Source organism: Chlorocebus sabaeus, chromosome 13 (genome assembly GCF_047675955.1).
Source record: "Chlorocebus sabaeus isolate Y175 chromosome 13, mChlSab1.0.hap1, whole genome shotgun sequence".
In the NCBI taxonomy this organism is placed as follows: Eukaryota; Metazoa; Chordata; class Mammalia; order Primates; family Cercopithecidae; genus Chlorocebus; species Chlorocebus sabaeus.
Genome location: NC_132916.1, coordinates 7,348,275 through 7,366,184, shown reverse-complemented (window position 1 = coordinate 7,366,184; position 17,910 = coordinate 7,348,275). Strand labels below are relative to the sequence as shown.

The window sequence follows — 17,910 nt, the reverse complement described above, 5'->3', positions numbered from 1 at the left end:
TCAGTAAGTAAATATTCTATGGCTCTAAAACAGATACGGCTGTTGGAGAATTTAAAATATCTGAGTTTTACATTTTTAACGTTGTCTACCAAGGTTATTACATTTCCTCTGTCAAAGTAACTTAATTTTACAAACGAACTCTGTGCTTGTTAAATGAAAAGGCCAGAAGCTACTGGCCACTCAGCGTTCGTTTGAAATTCTTATAGTACCTTCAGTACAACTCAAACTTAGAGGTGATTCTCAGAATTCGTGTGAAGCAACATTTCACAAAAAAAATCACCTACGTTCACTGTTAAGTCAGAAGTCAGAATGATTAACAGTAAATTTCAGCCGCGAATTACTCAGTATCAACTGGATATTAAATAACTGCATTATTTTAATGGAATGTTATAAAGGATTTGCAACAAAATGCAGATGCAGATGTAGATTTAGGGACTGTCGACTTCTATAGATCAAGGAGGACTTCATTGTTGCAGCTCAGAAAATTCTTCCAAACAAATCTAAATGTTGGAAATCCACCACACTGCAGAGAAAGACCTCTTGCCCCCGTATTCTTTCTTCATCTGTAAAAATGTTGACTTCTGCTTTTCAGACTACGCGCACAAGCTCTTTCCTACTGCGGCTTCATTCCCTCACGGAACACTGATGCCATCGCGAAAGCAGCATTTCGAGCACGACTAATGCTCCCCTTATTATTTGCTAAGCCGCTGCGCTCGGGTTTCGCTACGATTTGCTTTCAGTATAACGAGAAGGTGCAACAAGATCGCTTCCCTAGCGGCGCGTCAACCGCTTGGCCCAGACCCCCCACGCCCACCCACCGCCCCGTGGGTGCGCACGCGTGTCCGCGCACGCTTCCCCGCCTGGCGAGCGCGAGGCTTCTCTCCGCCGTGCTGCTTTCCAGCCTCTCAGCAAATCACGAACACGGAAGGGAGCCACGGCGGCGACGGGAGGGGCGTCGCGCGTGGTTCCCTCGGCGACAAAGCGGGAGCCCGGCACGACGGGCGCCCTACCCCGCAGAGGCGGACGCCGCGGCACGCGCCTCAGAAAGCCTCAAACTCCAGTCCTCGGCTCCCCAGCCACATCCCCGCCCCGCAGCCAAGACCCGCGAGGTGGCAGGCCCGACGGCCACGGCAAGCCCACCAGCCCTCCGCACCATGGGCGACTGGCCAGCACCCGGCCCTAAACTGGCAGCCCCAGACCCTAGGCGGCTGCCGCCCCCAGCCCCGCCCACGCCCCACGCAGGCGCGCTGCGGGCTCCTTCCCTCCCCCACCGCGCGCTCGCGGGGCCCGGCGGGGGCGGAGCGACCCTCGGAAGGGGCGTGGCCACGGGGCTCGACGCGCGCACGCGCTTTGGAGCCCCACGGCTACGTGTCGGGCCACGTGACGCCCACCCCGAAAGTCCCCCGTGAAGCAACAGGACGTTAAAAAAAATTTCTTTTCTGCGGGGTGGATGAGAGGTTCTGAAAAAACTATAGTAACGGGAGGCGAGGCGGAGGCAGCGCTGGCGCGTCCCGCTGGAATTCCTCCCGCCTGCCGCACCAGCCCCAACCGCGCCCGTGCCCCGCCCGCCCAGTACCGTGGAAAGCCCCGCGCCCCCCCGCGGCCGTCGGCCCCGCAGCCCACACCCACCCGCCCCGGGCGCCCCACACGGCGGCGACCCAGTCCCTGCGCCCAGGCCCGGGCCCGCCGAGCGCCGCCGCCCGTCACGCTCCCGTCGCCCCCGTCGCCCGCCCCGCCGGGGAGGCAGGGAGGAGGGGGCACGGCGCCGGCTGCTGCCCGGGTCGGGGGGCGGCGGGCAGCGGGAGCGCGCCGGCCGGGCCCCGCTAACGGCCGCCCTGCGCGGCCCCGCCCGCCGCCCGCCCCCGGCCCTCCCCGCGCCGCGGCCCCTCCCCCCCCGCCGCTGCTGCCGCCGCCGCTGGCAGCGCCGCCTGAACTGAGGCGAACTCCGCCGCCAAGTGAGTGAGGAGGAGGAGGAGAAGGAGGAGGAGGAAGAGGAGGAGCGCAGTCAGAGCGCGGCGGCAGCGGCAGCGGCAGAGGCGCCGCGGCGGGGACCAGCCCAGAGAGACCCCCGAGCCCGCGGCACAGGCGGCGGCGGCGCTGAGCGGGCGCGACCAGCCGAGCGAGCGGCGGCCCCGGCTCCTCCTCGTCCGGCGCCAGCGGCCCGCGCCCTGCGCCCGCACTCGGCCAGCCGAGACCCGCCTCCCGCCCGCCCGCCGGCCTCGTGAGGGACGCGCCGAGCCGGGCGGCCGAGAGCAGCGGCGGCGGCTGGGAGCGCGTCGGGCCCGGGCGGAAAGTGCCTGCGGGGGGCGGGCGAGCGCGCGGTGCCGGCCGCCCCGGGGCTCGGCGCGGGAGCCAGAGCGGGAGCCGGCGCGGAGCGGGACGCCGGGTCCCGAGCGGCCCGCGGCCGGGGCTCGCCCCCGCCCCTCCCTCCTCTCCGGCGGCGGCGGCGGCGGCGGGCGGAGTGAGCTGCGGAGCCTGGAATATGGTCGGGGAAATGGAAACGAAGGAGAAGCCGAAGCCCACCCCAGATTACCTGATGCAGCTGATGAACGACAAGAAGCTCATGAGCAGCCTGCCCAACTTCTGCGGGATCTTCAACCACCTCGAGCGGCTGCTGGACGAAGGTGAGCGTCTCCGGGGCCCCGGCCCCGGCCCGATCCCCGCCGGGGCGGCCCCTTTCCCTGCTTGGGATGGTAGGGAGGGCGGGAAGGTCACGGCCGGGCGGGACCGCGCGCCGGGGGGACTGGGAGGCCGGGAGGGCGCACAAAGGAGGCGCCGGGCCGGGCTTGCGGCGGCGGCGGGCGGGCGGGCCGGGGTGGACCCGCCGGGGCCGGGCGCCCCCTGCCCGGCCGGGACCCTGCGCCGCTGGCGCCCAAGTTTGTGCGCTGCGGAGGGCTGCGGGGCGAACCCTGTGGCCCCTCTGGCTTTGGCGGTCACATTTCCGAGAGGCCAGCGGGGGCTGCGCGGGCTCGGTGGTCCTCGCCAAGCCCTCCCGAGAGCAGGCCCACGCCGCGTCGCCGGCCTGGAGGACGCGCGTGTCCCCGGCGCGGGCCCCGCTCCTCCCCTCGACCTCCTGAGCTTGCTCTGCGCGGACCCCCGCTGCCCCGCGTTCGGGAGCTCTCCCCCTCCCATGAGGACTAAAGCGGGGTTTCGTGCTTGGGGAGTTGGTGCAGCTGGTAAATACTAAGTGGAAGTCAGAGTGGGGTTCGTTAGTTTAAAGAAATTCCATAGGAGACCGAAATTATGCTGGCGTAGCCGACAAGGAGGACGAAGTGACGGCGAAGAGCACTTTTTTCCCTTTTGTTTGGGGAAGCGAGAACTGTTAGGGAGTTGAACTTCACTTTTCGGGGGTGGGGGGGGGGGTGGAGTGCGAAATAACGCGATGACAGATCGGAGCGCAGCCTGAGTTAGGAAGAACTTGGGCGGAGGGTTTGCTCCCGGAGACGCAGCCGCCCGAGTTTGTAGGACAGGGAATCGAGACGTTTGGAAAGGGCGAAATAAAATTGAGCCGAAGTTTTCAAAAAGCTTTATGGAGCGCTGTGGGGAGCGAAGAATGACAAGAAGATTAATGTTGACCAACTCTGGAATTTCCTTAAGAAGTTCTCATAGCAGTATCTGGAGTATTAATTTCTAGTAGCTGTGGGTTTCTGTGGACGCCTAGAGAAAAAAAAAAAAGACCACAAAAAAGTGTTTCGAAAATCGACTAGCCAGGAGTTGTTTTTTTTTTTTTTTTTCCTGCTCAGAGGCATCACCGGAGGACTGTGTAAAGGAAACTGAAAACTGTAGGTTGAAGAGATGAACAATGGAGTTTAGATTTTTCGCAAGAATTTCGAGATTTTAAAAATAGAGTCGGGGAACAGGAGTTTGAAGCTTGGGGAGTTGGAATGTCATTAGAGAACAAAAGGCCGGAAATGTTTCCATGATAAAAAGATGATTAAAGAAAAATCCCTGGAGTTTTATTGTCTTGAAAGCCAAAGAAACAAAAGTAGAAAATGGTTAGGTGTTACGGCTTTCTCGTCGTTTTGCTTCCATATGTTAAACATACAGCACTCACCAGCATTGAAATGGGCATTTTCCACTGTTGGAACAGCAAATCTGTTAATTTCAAGTTGCTCCAGAGAAAACTTGAGCTGTCCCTTTAAAGGGTTCTGCTTTTCCTATTTGTGTTGGCATTTGAAAGATTGTGGAGGCAGAAAACTTTCTGGAATGTCAAAAAAAAAAAAAAAAAAAAAAAAAAAAAAATTGCTGGAACTCTTAAATTGAGTATTTCCAAATGTGAGCGCTAAGGGGCGCCAGTTATTTTTTAACCATGGAAATGGTTGGAACCAAATGTGTAAGATACTCAATCTGACCTATATTAAATTTAGTTGAAACTTAAATTATAGATTATTTGATTTGTCATCATGTGTTTATATAGTGTTTTCGAACATTGAAAACACTTTCCTTAAAATTATTAGCACAGCTTCATGACGTTTCAAAAATAACACTCTTAATATTTTCTCCTTGGCATATTTCTGTTAAGTTAAAGTTTTAGTAGTATTAGTAACAATTTCTGGTGAAAGTTTTTTTTCTTGAGTGCAGTTGTTTAGAAGGAATCCTTTATCGACGATAAAATGAAAATAGGCCTTGACAATATTTAGGGTTAATTAAAATTAAATTGCATTCTTGAAATGTTGAATTCAAAGACTATAGGAGATTCCAAAAATGTGAAAATACTTTCACCTTATGTATACTATTTAAAAAACTGCATACTTTTGAGTTTCTTTAGTTTTAAAAGGCTTCTTGTGCTTTTATGTTGATCTAAAATCTCTAAATTTAGAGCTGATTCCTTGTTATCAAGTTTCCAACCTTAGGCTTTAATAATTTTTAATCTTTCAAATCCAGAAATGTTAATTATGTCATTATCTCTAACAAAGGCTTATTTCTTTCTGGTTGGAAATAGTTCTCATTTGCGTTTTAAATGTAGGAGATCACTATGATATCGCCTAGATAATGTTTGTTTCCCCTTCCCCTTTTAATGTGGTTTACTCCATCTCTCATCTTACTCTGTCTTTACTTTTTGCCTTGTCAACTCCCCAGTGTAAAGATTGCTTCTGTATGACATATAGTGTGTTTAAAATGGGCAATGTAATGACAAGGAAGCTTGATTGTTTTTTATCAGACCAGTACAAACATGCAGGAAAAAGGGCTATTCCTTAGTGTGGAATAAGCTGCTTCCTGTAATTGTTAGTCTTACTATAAACTTAATTTGATTTAAGAAAAATATTGGTTTCTGAAGTCCATCACATTTTTTTTTTTCTAGAGGATTTAATTGTGAAATTTGGCATCTTGTGCTTTACCCCTTTGTGGTTTGTCATTGTTCGAAACAAATTAATCATGACTTTTGTTTCTGGTTAGGCATTACTTTTTTTTTTTTGCCTATAATGCTTGTCCGAAAAAATTACTTTTAAATTTAGATAAAATTTACTAAAAATTTTACTTTAGTGATTGGTTTAATGAAGTTAACATTGTACTTAGGGTAGATGTATTTTTGATAATTAGGAATTTTAAATGAGATTTTAAATTTTTTATTTTAAAATATTTTTCAAAGAATACGCTTTTAAAAAATTAACTTGTCAGCCTAAGAATTTCCATTTGGCTAGTTACAAATTTGAGGATTAAGTGTGCTGGTTTTCCTAGTTAATCGATTAAGACTTGGATGTTTTAGAATAAGTATTTTAATTCCTTGCCAAGTTAACCTTTAGCCTGTATCTTGATTGTGGACAGTCCTTTTGTTTTACTGCTTGTTTTTGTTTTTGTTTTGTTTTTTGCTGTTGCTGGTGGTGGCGGTGTGTGTACCAGCTCTTCCACTCAAGTATCTTCAACACGGTTGTTTGTTAAAGTTATAATACGTATTGGGTTGGGCCCGTCATATAAAGGACATAAACTTGAGTTTGAAACCTTTTATTGAAGATAGAGATGATCATAGGATTACACATAAAACCTAGGTCTTAAACTGCTCTACCTTTAGAGAGAAGTTTTCAACTGAACCCTTAGAGCAGTTAGTATATAGTTTTTTAAAAAACTTTTTTTGTCATGAAAATGAAACAACAGTAGTTGAATGCGAATTGTTTTAATAAAGTTTTGTAATTTAGAATTGAGAAGGTGAAGAGTACAGTCAGACTTAGCAATCCTGTATTAGGGAAAAGTGGAGAACTAGTATTTTTAAAGCAGATTTTGAGTTTTCAGTTTTTTGGATGGAGGAGGGGTTAAAGCTGCTGATATGGAAATAAAAAATGTATAATGAGGAAGGACAGTCTAAATCTTTTTATCGTGGATATCAGAAAAATTAGTGTGTGGCTCAGAAAAAGAGAGCAGATGCATTAGAATGCCTTATTACTGATTTGAAAAATACATTTCCATTTTCTGATGGTCTGTTTGTGTTTATAATAAACTTTCTGTCTGACCTCAGTTTAGTTTGTACCCTGTCTGCTCCCTCTCCTTTAAATATATGAGTAAAAATATTTTCTTAAAACTTGCTTAAATAGTTGATATTTTTTCATGTTAATGTTTATTTTCATTTTGTTTGCCTTTGTTATTGGATGTATCATAAGGTTTTCTTACCATCATTTTTTTTTTCCCTGAGAATTCATTTACAAAAGCTTTGACTTAAGAATTACGTGGTTGTTGGTATTGAGAGGACTCTTGCTATAGAGATTTCTTAAAAAAAAGTTTTTCTTTTAGTCTGAAGAAGCAATTATTGTTGTCAGTAATCATCATCTGTAACAAACAGATTTTAAGGTGAAATAATCTCCTCTTTAGGATTTTGCTTTTGTACACAGCCCTTGAATTAGTTGTAGTAAGAAGGAAGCTACTATTTATAATCACCCTTCTTTCCATTATCTTTTCTCCCCCAGGAGGTGTCAGCAGCTATATATTGGCAGTCATGGGAAAGATCAGTTGTATCATTATGGGTCATTTATACAACATTCATTCTGTACTTTTAAAGCTAAATTTCCCTGTAGGTGGAAGGTGATTCCTTTGTAAACTGTATCCAGTTTGCATGTTTTGTAGTAAAAGTTGTATCCAACTGTAACACAGTTGAGTTGATGGAAATAGGTCTCTTTGCTAGTCACATTGACTAGCATATTTGGGATGAACGCTTTTTCTTAAATGACTGAGAATGTCAAGTTAAATCAAGTTAATTTGACTTCTTAAATGCTTTATGCACATTATATTTCTGTTAATGCTTCACTAGTCACTGTCACTGTCCTGGAGCTGATTGAAATTGGTCAGTTTCTCATAAGAGCAAATGGTTTTTGGTTTCCTTTTTCAGGGAAATAGATTTCTGTGATGAAAGAAGTGAAGTATAATAAAACCCTCTTGCTTTGACCTGGCCTTCACTGAAGCATGATTCAGATTCTTTTTTTTTTTGAGGCCAATATACTTAGACATGTAAGGGCTTTTTTGTGTGTGTGGTTTTTTTCCCCCTTTTTTTTACAGTTTGGTTTGGTTTTTATATCAAGGGAATTACACCAGTGTGATCATAGGAGCAACTTTTTATAAACTGACTGGAACTACAGTTTAATTTACTTGAGAAATTCAGTGTAGCTAATACATGTGTTTGATTTATTTGTTTGATGTTGCAGTTGTAAGCAAAACTTGCTCTTCTCTGTTGGAGATGGAAAATGCTATGACATTGTGGGTTTTTGTTTGTTGATAACTTAAAAGGCAGCCCACTGAGCAAGTTTCTGCTATTGGTATGTCAGCTGTTATGAACATATCCAAGGTTCTATTTTAAGGCCATGGGATGGGGAGTGGTGAGTGGGCCTGTGTTAGGAGGTCACAGAGATATACACTAGCTTTTTATTTACATGATGAACGGGACTTCATTTTTTTCCTGCAACCCCTCCTCTATTTGACATTAAGACAGCTTAATGTGAATTCTAAGTGCAATAATGTGTTGTTTACCCTTACTGATAACTTTTAGGGAATATTTATACCCCTTTTGAAAATTGGCATATCAATTTTGGGTCCAAAATAGCTAGATTATTTGATGTTTTACAGTTATATTTTTACTTAACAGAGAAGCACAACTAACAATAAACTTTTATAGTGAATATAGTTTGTTATGTTAGTGGGACTGTTAAGAAATTTGTTTATAATCTCAGTCTGTGTTAGGTACTCCCTTCTGTGGAGTGATCATTGTAGTTAGCATTGGAATATTATTGCCTGTCTGCCCTCTTAAAATTACTTTCTTGAAGGTACCTACCTTAGAGCCTGGCATACACTTCTCAGATGCTTGTTGAATTAAACATGTTACATCTTACCTCTTTTTTTGATTTCTAGTTTCTTAAAGATAGGGTATGTGCACATGGTTTGAAAAAATGAAAATCCAGAGGTGACATTAGAAATAGTGTCTAATAATTTTAGGAAATGAAGCAGTTGTGTGATTGTTGATAGTTTTATGCCCTTAGAAGAAAAGACATTTGTATTTTTTCTTAAAAATAACTTAAAAAAATGTCATGTTGTTTGTAGTACTTGCTGTCAAGGTGCTTAATGTTACTTTACTGTTATTATTTGGAAGGAGATTTAGAAAGATAAAATTGCTTTGCTTAAGCAGTATAGTTTCTTGTCAGTCTTTATACCAAAGGGTATCAGTTCATAAGCAGAGAGAAACTACCAGTGCTTATCTTAGCTCTTGGAAAATTTTGGCATTTATGGAATTATTTAGGTAAACTTTCCCCACCCTGTTAGTTACCCTTTTAAAAGTCCATATATATCTATAAAGTTCTTGTACTCCATGCAGGGCACAATGGATAGGAATGATTTCTTGTCCCTAGGTGCTGCTTTGGTGTGTTCAGGATAAAGACTGTATTTGAGTGACTTCAATTTAAAAGGAAGCTGAGTATAATCATATGTAGCTGATTGTCATTTAACACAAATAGCTATGTTTTTAAACACAGGTGTGTCTTTAATTTTAAACAGTGCCATTACTTAGAAAACTGATAAATTGAAGCTTTCACTTAGCTGAAACTTAGTTCTTTTATTTCTTTTTTCTTTTTCTTTTCTTTTTCTTTTTTTTTTTTTTCTTTTTTTTTTTTAGTCGGAGTTTCACTCTGTCACCCAGGCTGGAGTGCAGTGGCGTGCTCTCGGCTCATTGCAACCTCCACCTCCTGGGTTCAAGCAATTCTCCTCCCTCAGCCTCCTGAGTAGCTGAGATTACAGGTGCCCGCCAATTTTTTGTATTTTTAGTAGAGACAGGGTTTCATCATGTTGGCCAGGCTGGTCTTGAACTCTTGACCCTGTGATCTGACCACCTTGGCCACCCTGTGATCTGACCACCTCGGCCTCCCAGTGTAATCCCACTGGGATTACAGGCGTGAGCCACCACGTGTGGCCAGCTCTTTTATTTCTAAAATGTCTATTACTGTGCTTTAGCAGTAACAGTGTTTGAAAGTCTGTGATGAATTTTTAAAAAATATATTGCAGAACTGATTTATCTAGAGTTCTTGTAATTAGCAAGAAAAGGACTGCACTTAATGTTTTCGTCTTCAGTTTCTTGATGTGGAAACTAGTTTGAAAATCCAGCAATCCTATCAAGTCTAACAAAATATGTTCAAAAAGTTGCTTCATGTATTAGTCTAATATTTTTATAGAACTAAATTTTGAGGTTGGGGAAATGAATTGATTGTAAGATTTCGATCACATTATTTATTATAAGCAGAATGTGTCATATTCTGCTTGGCAGATAAACAGATATTGAAGTATCAGAAAGAACATAATTAGTCGGGTGTGGTGGCTTGTGCTTGTAACCCCAGCTACTTGGGAGGCTAAGGTGCGAGGATTGCTTGAGCCTGGGAGGTCAAGGCTGCAGTGTTATGATCGTGCCACTGCACTCCACCTTGGGCAACGGTGGGACCCTCTCTTAAAAAAATAAAATAGAATAAAACATTGAAGTGCAGTTACCTCCTTAAGTGGCTCCACATTATGGCCACAGTGTAAGTAAAGGGCATGTGTGTGTAGGCATTTATATCTGTAAGTGGAGACATGCGGTGAATGTGAGCTGGGCTTTGTGAGTACTGGGGCTGGTTAAGTTCCAGCTGAGAAAGGTTTTCAAAATGATGAAATATCTAGTTGGCCCGGGGATTGAATAAGTAGCAGGACTTAAATAAGCACCTTGCTTTTGCTTTAGCGCAGGAGAGGTCATTGTGGAAACTGGACCTGATCTGGTCAGTAGCAAATCATTGGGGAGCCCTTGGCTTTTAAGCTGATTTTAGTTTGAAATATATAGGAAAAAACAACAAAATAATAGTACATTTTAAGAGTAGAATTAGGAAAATGCATGGTAAAAAAACAAACATACAATTTTAAAATTTGAAACCGAGCCAGGCGAGGTGGCTCACGCCTGTAATCCCAGCACTTTGGGAGGCCGAGACAGGCGGATCATGAGGTCAGGATTTCGAAACCAGCCTGGCCAGTATGGTGAAACCCTGTCTCTACTAAAAATTAGCCGGGCATGGTAGTGTGTGCCTGTAGTCCCAACTACTTGGGAGGCTGAAGCAGAAGAATTGCTTGAACCTGGGAGGCGGCGGTTGCAGGGAGGAGATTGTGTCACTGCACTCCAGCCTGAGCGACAGAGTGAGATTCCAATCTTAAAAACAAATAAAATTTGGGACCTTTTCGTAAACTCTTCAATGTCATAATTTTACAGGGTCTCAAAATTGCCTTGCAGATTATATCAGAGAATTGTGTTTTAGAGCTGCAGGTTTCCTGAGAGTTGGGGGCTTCTCATAGGTGCAGAGACTAAGACCTGAAGCGGTTGTGACTTGCCTATGTCTCAGGACAAGTTAGCAGCAGAGCTGGAGCGAGATGCTCACTTCTCCCCTCTGTTCCATTTTGTGGCATGCCTCTCCACAAGGGGAACTGGAGGGAAAAACCTGGAATGTTTCCATGTGCTAAAAAGCTGCTGCTGTTGCCTCAAGTTGTGAAGGTAAAGAAGAAAAAGCAAATGGTTTTTTGCTAATTCTGTGATATGCTGGTTTTGAACAAATGATGGTCAAATTCTTAGAACTAGAATTTATTTTTAATGATAACTAATTGAAAGGCTAAAAGCGAGAAAGGCAGTTTTAGAGAATTTCAGCTCATTCACTTCTTTGTAAGCAAAGACTAGAGCCTCAGTTTTTTGAATAATGTAGTAAAAATTGTTGCTGCTGTAATTTTTACTAACTACTGAAGAGGAAACATTTTTGATTCGGTGATTTAATAGAGAAGTATACTATTGCTAAGTGATTCAAGTCAGGAATGTATACTTGTATCAGTTTTAGATCAGCCTGGGGTAAACAGCCAGTAATATATCAGGTAGATAACTGGAGAGTGACACCCATGAGGTGGATGGTTATGAATTGAATGGAAACGGTGCTGCACCAAGTAGCCACCACATCATATTCCTGATGCCAGCATCTGGAGGATGATTGCTCATTTCAAAAAATTCAAGCAAATTAAACGTAATCCACAGTTCTTTGCTGTTACAGTAATTGTATCCCTTTGATATAGTTGTTACATGGCAGGTGAATACATTTTTTTAAGAAAAAAATTTCAAACTGGGATCGAAAAAATTACCCTGAAACTGCACCTAATTGTCTATTGTCACTGATTCTACCGTGGTTGCAGTGATGCCCCGTTATCATGAGAGTATTCAAGTTTTAACTCTGTGTGTGTGCGCGTGCACATGCGTGAGCCAGCATAAAGATGAAATTTATGTTTTTGTGCATATGCTAATGAGACCCTGTGGTGAAGTGGTAAGCATTCTTGGACTATAGACCTGGGATCTAATCATGACCTTGCAATTAACTAGTTTGGCGATCTTGGGCGAGATAACTAATCTCTCTGAACCTCAAGCTTCTTCATCTGTGAATGAAATTATTAACTGCCCTGCCAACCTGAAATCCAAATACCCTGAAGTTGATGGGTATTCAGAAGAGCCTCTCATACTATAAAGTAGCAGCATCACCTGCTTGCTTTTTTTTTTTTTTTTTTGTTTAAGTCTTGCTCTGTCACCCGGGCGCTGGATCTTGGCTCACTACAACCTCTGTCTCCCAGGTTCAAGCGATTCTCCTGCCTCAGCCTCCCCAGTAGCTGGGATTATAGGTGCACACCTCCACACCCGGCTAATTGCTGTATTTTTAGTAGAGACAGGGTTTCACCATGTTATCCAGGATGGTCTCAAACTCCTGACCTCAGGTAATATGGCTGCCTCAGCCTCCCAAACTGCTGGGATTACAGGTGTTAGCCACTGCCCCCGGCCTGTATCATCTGCTGTCTATCAACATTTTAAAATTGTTTATGATAGGGTAAACAATTAGATAAGCAAAGCAGCTTTTAGAGGATGAGAAAAGAAAAAGAAAGGTAATCTATCCATGTAGGTTCAGCTAGTTTTTATGTGCATGAGAATCACTACTAACACTCTGGTAGTTTAGAGGACGTCACTTTAAGCTGAACTATCTAGTTATGTTTATTTGAGAAGTGGAACCTGAGTTGGTTTTAACAGTTGGTATGATTTAATGAGGTGAATGGGAAGGTGGAGGATGTTCCAGGAGAAGGGAAGGTGCAGCAGTGCCAGCACCATGGTGATGGGCAAGGCTTAGGAAATAGGTACGGATTTAGTTAGTTGAAATGGCAAATGCATAGATAGAAGTAGTGGGAATTAAGGGAGACTACAGAAAGCAGACCAGGTTAGGGCTAGATTGTGGTGGGCCTTGAAGGCCAGAATACATAGTCTGAATTTTATTCTGAAGGTTGTAGGGAATCTTCAAGGCTTGGATTATTTGGGAATGTCAGAATGAACTCTTTGTGCATAAACTGAGAATGTGTAGAATATATGTGGGTTTAAAGTAGACATTGGATGAAGTGTGAAGAGTCAGACTATTATATATGTGGTTAACCCATTAGGAAAATTTTTTGAATAGTGATATTTTCTCAAGATAGTATTAATAAAAATATTTATATTGAGTGTTCTGTATTTTAAACTCTAAAGATTTTTTAAAGTGTATTTTAACTAGAAACAAGTCTTTCTTTTCCTTACCTACAGGTTATTGTATTCACTCTGAAAGATGGAGAACGTGTGGGGCTCATCTGTTTAGCTGTCAGCCCAATTTTTAGTTAGAGAATTGAGCTTTCATTTCTATATGAGCTAAAGACAATTGAAGAGACTCTTGGAGAGAATCTTTGGAGTTCTTGAATTAATTTGCCTTGAAGAAAATTTTGTCCCAGTTTCAGAGATCGATTAAATATGTTTTACCAAGTTCGATGTGGATGTGGACTTTTAAAAATTAATTGTATTAATTTTTGTATTTAGTTATTTTAAGTAAATGAGAGATATCTTGACATTCTATCCGAAGAGAGATACATATTTGTGTATCTTTGAAAATTAACACTTCCCTACATAGTGACATTACACTGAACAGGATGGGTTAATCCTACAGATGATGTAATAACCAGTCCATATTCAGATTTCTCTAGTGGATCCGCAGATATTCTTTATAACTGGATTGTCCAAACCAGAATCTTGCTCAACACCACTCATTAAATCTGGTTGTTACACTTTTTAAAATCTAGAACCATCTCTCTTTTTTTTTTTTTTTTAAATGGCATTGATTTAACTTGTTTAGGACTTGTTCCTTTATGCGCTATGTATCTATTACTTTGGAAGCTAGATCTAAAGTAGGTTCAAATATAGCATCTTCCACTAGAGGACGTCATAGGTGCTGCTGTGTACTTTATGTTATATCACATCAGGAGGCACAGTAACTGGTTCTGCCTTCAGAGAAGGAAAGATTGATAGCTGGATTAGAGTGGTGATAGATGAATCCTTGTACTTTAAAGGTCGTTTTTTTGGTTTTTTTCCTCTTGGAATCAGAAGGTGCCCCATCAACGAAGGGTGCCCCATCAACATTCACACCATGGTTTTAACCAGTTTTTTGCCTGAATCAGTTTCATTAGAGCTTGCACCATGATGGTATTTTAATTCGGCCATTGTTTCTGCAATTACTTGGCATCCTTTGAAAGGTACAGCTTTCTCACACCAACACGGAAATACATTGCTATTTTGGAGTAAGTTTCTAATAGGGCAAGCCGGATATATGCTGCTGCTTATTATTATTTGGTTCTCAAAGTAAAGTGTTGGTTTGCTGACTGCCTCAAATGGAGACCAATGAATTTTTTCTCTCTTTTCTAGTCATCATTGTAGACTCATGGATTTCATAGATTCAATGTACTTAAGTCAACTATAATTAATTTTGATGTTAAAATTATTACAGCTTTAGCCATGGATAATTAAACTGGCTTCTGTGTCTGTTGAACTCCTACTTGCTTTCTGGGGCAACATTATGCCCCAGGCTCCCCTTGTGCCTTGCCTGCCTTACCTGTTCTGGAGGTAGACTTGGCCATTTCTCCAACAGGAATGGTATGAAATACTTGAATTTAGATGTTAAACATGTTCATTACTCTCAGAATGTGAGCCATTTTACTTCTGAGCCATTTTCTATGGACAATATTGATTTTAAAATTCATTCGTTCATTTTTATATTTTCAATTCAATTTTAACATTGTTAATTTTATAGTCATGTCTTTATTTTTTTTTGCTGACCACAGCTAAACTAATGTTGTTCTTGATGGTGACATACTTATTTGTTTTATTCTATGATATTAAGGAAAATACTTTCAAAATAACAAAATTAATAATATTACTAATAGTAAAACTATCTTAAAAAAATTTTTTTTAATTTGTTTTAGACATGTTACCAATAATATAGCCAGTGACCCATTCTTCTGGTTGATGACAATTATTTTCCTTTTTTTTGGTGGGGGGACCCTTATTCTGTGTATACCAAGTTTTAATTTCTACTAAATCTTATTTTTGACTTTCTGATGCCGTCATCTATTAGCTGTGTTCTTTTGTTGTACTTACTGCTTCTACTAGCTTTTACTTTATGCTCAGCAGAAGTGGAAAATACAAATATGTTTTAAAGTCAGGTGCATGCGTGTGTGTGTGTGTGTGTGTGTGTGTGTGTTATGGCAATGTGATCCAGAAAGATAACTTACAAGGAGATGGTTGTTTATACGAATGCTTTGTATCTTAAGCACGAAGGGTAGGGAAAAAAGAATATGACAGGCAAGATGTTTCAATTGAGCGAATTCTTCTGAATAGTATCAGTAAAAGAATATAGATAGATCTTTACAGCTTTTAAAGTCATATGAAGTGGGGGAGACCTCATAGGTAGAACCTAAGTCTTAAAATTGTATTTCTTAGTAGTTGCAAAATCTCTACTGCAAACTTGTTGTCATTAAGAACTTTTAGTAGTAAGGAACTTATGTTCCAGCAGATGGGGATATTAGTACACGAAAGAGAGCACTTAGTGATTAAAATGTGTTGAGAAATAACCCTTTTGCCAGAATAGGAAAATGTTCTTTAAATTGTAGGGGAAGAGTTGCTCAGGAATATGACAAATAACAGTTACTGACTGGAATATTTTGATTGGCATGTGAAAAAGTTGTGATAGTTCTTTAAAGAATGTGTCTCTTTAAGAGACTATATGTTGGTATGTTGACCGTATTAAATATAACTAGTTTAGGACATCAGATTCATTGCAGCTATTTTCCGAAATAGTTTCTGCCTTTACAGCTCAGTTGTTTGAAAGGTTTTTATTTTGGTGGGTGACCGAGTCACTTACATTGAGAGGTATCCTGTTTGTACATTTTCTGTGTAATTATAAAGTCTTTAACCAGGCAGTTTATTTCTGTTTATTAAAATAAATCAAGAAAATGTGTCATAGTTTACTATATGTTATATGAAGAGAAAGTTCTTTTGGGGATCATAGTTTTATCATAGTAATAAAAAATTATCAGCAGTAGAAAGATAATCTTATCTCACTTTTTATTATAGTTTATAGCATTACGACATACTTTGTTAGTTTTTTTGGTAGGTAAATACTACATAGATTGCTTTAACATATGCTTTGCAATTGTTGAAGAAATACTGCTCATTTAAGTTCCTTCTTAGATGTGATTCAGACGTGTACTTTTATTTAGTGTATTTAAGTTATATTTTCCTAGTTCAGTTATATTGAGCTGCTTTTTTTTTTTTTTTTTTTTTTTTTTTTGCAACTGTCAAGGCAGTTTAAAATACTCTTGCCTTCAATGACTTGAAATTGAACTCTGTACAGGAGAGAATTTGTCTTGTTTCTATATAGAGAACCAGGGAGGAAGAGATTGACTTTGCCACCTTTGTAACTGATAATAATTTGCGTTTTAGTCCCTGCTCGCTAGCCCCACGTTTTTCCTTTTCTGTTATTCCCAAAATGTAGAGAATTGGAGATTGATCCACACATTTTCAGTTCATCTTTGGTGGTAGCATGATTTGTAACTTCTTTCAGTCCTGGGAGAGGCAGTGGTGAGGGCACAGAGACAGTGTATAGCACATTGTCTTTGAACCTTAATGGGAATTACTTCTTTTCAGGGAAATATAGTGATGGCCAATTTTGTTTGTACATTTTAAGATTGTTTCTTATAGTTGTTAGAGAGTATGAGAAGCTTGAATTTCTTTCAGTAATCCTAAAAAACTGTTATAAATAACTTCACATTTATCGTAAGACGTATTCCTTATCTCATTGGGAAAAACTAAAATGTATCAATTAAAAAGTTAAAAGTGCTCATCATTCACTGATAGCTGCTCTTAGTATTTCCTTCTGGTCCCCCCCACCAGTGTTTATGGATGTAGCAAAATTGAAATTATGGGTTTTTAAAAAAAATTACATGAGCATTTTTCCTTGCCCTTTGATATTCTTTGCAGATATAATGTTTATAGTAATATATTTCATGCTGTCGAGGTATATTATAGTTTACTTAACTAATCTGTTGGACATCCACTTTGCTTTCAGGAAATGTGTGTAATGATAGCATTAAGTGGCTTCAGAAGTTATTTTTTTAAAAGCCTTGAGTTACAAAGTATTGTAACTGGGCATTATGAATACCAAACTCTTATTTTTGCAATACAGTTAATCTGAAATAAGCATTTTATGTTGCATTGCAGTAGAAAATGGTTGTTAGGAGGCAACATGTGATTTTTGAATAATGTTAGAATTGCATATTTCACATACTAGTTTTTAGTGATTTAACATACTTAATTGAAACTTTTCTATACTAGGCTATTTGGTTGTATGCTATTAATATGTGTGGGATGTTATGAGGGGTACACTAAAGCTTCAAGTTCATTTCTTCAAGTTAGGTCAGTAGTTGTAAAGAATGTAAAAGTAAAAGTAACAAAGGAAATATAAACATACCAAGAAGACTAAAGACTGGTGCTAAAGAGGGTGCTTTAGGCTGAGGAGGCTATGGAATGTTTCAGTAGAAGAAGTAAAATGTCACCTGGCTCTTGAAGGACAGATAGGATTGAAGTAGAGAACAGGTAAGGGAGTGGTGTTCTAGACACAGGGAACAGTGTTCTTGAATGTGGGAACATTCTGAGTAGGGAGGTAAATAATTCTCTGTTAGAGCTTTTTATACCTTTTGTCTTAGCGTTTTCCTTTATCTGCCTCCATATTTCTGTTTTTAGTCCAGGTTTTCCGATCTCTATCCTGTACAGGCATTACATTATAGAGTGGTGTATTAATGTGGGAGATTGCTATGCTTGCTGCTGTCCTTCCCTTCCCTTCATTTTCAGATGTTATTTTTTCTTGACTTTGTCTCTCTTGCTTCTTTAGTTTTTTGGAGAAGAGGGGTATCTTACTGCCTAACTTTTTATTTTAGCTATTGTTTATCTATAGGCTTAATTTGGCTTTTTATTTTTTTGTTTGCCTAGTGCATTTGGATTTTACTTAGCTTTTATTATGAAGCCAAGTGTTTCAGTTTTTTTCTGTATGTGTAGGTGATTGT

General features: G+C 41.3%; 1 protein-coding gene across 7 annotated transcripts in view; it reads left to right on the top strand.

The window, feature by feature from the left end:
* The first annotated feature begins 1,916 nt into the window (after positions 1–1,916).
* The window catches only part of QKI (QKI, KH domain containing RNA binding), a 163,443-nt gene continuing 147,449 nt past the window's right edge, over positions 1,917–17,910 (top strand). For 2 of the 7 annotated variants that reach the window (XM_038001187.2, XM_038001189.2), the window contains exon 1: positions 1,919–2,624. In XM_038001187.2, the coding sequence (XP_037857115.1) occupies positions 2,483–2,624 (142 nt within the window). In that variant the 5' untranslated portion in view covers positions 1,919–2,482. Of the gene's footprint in view, positions 2,625–17,910 lie in introns of all 7 variants that reach the window. The other 5 variants (XR_005241348.2, XM_073022289.1, XM_073022288.1 and 2 more) reach the window with 3 other exon arrangements.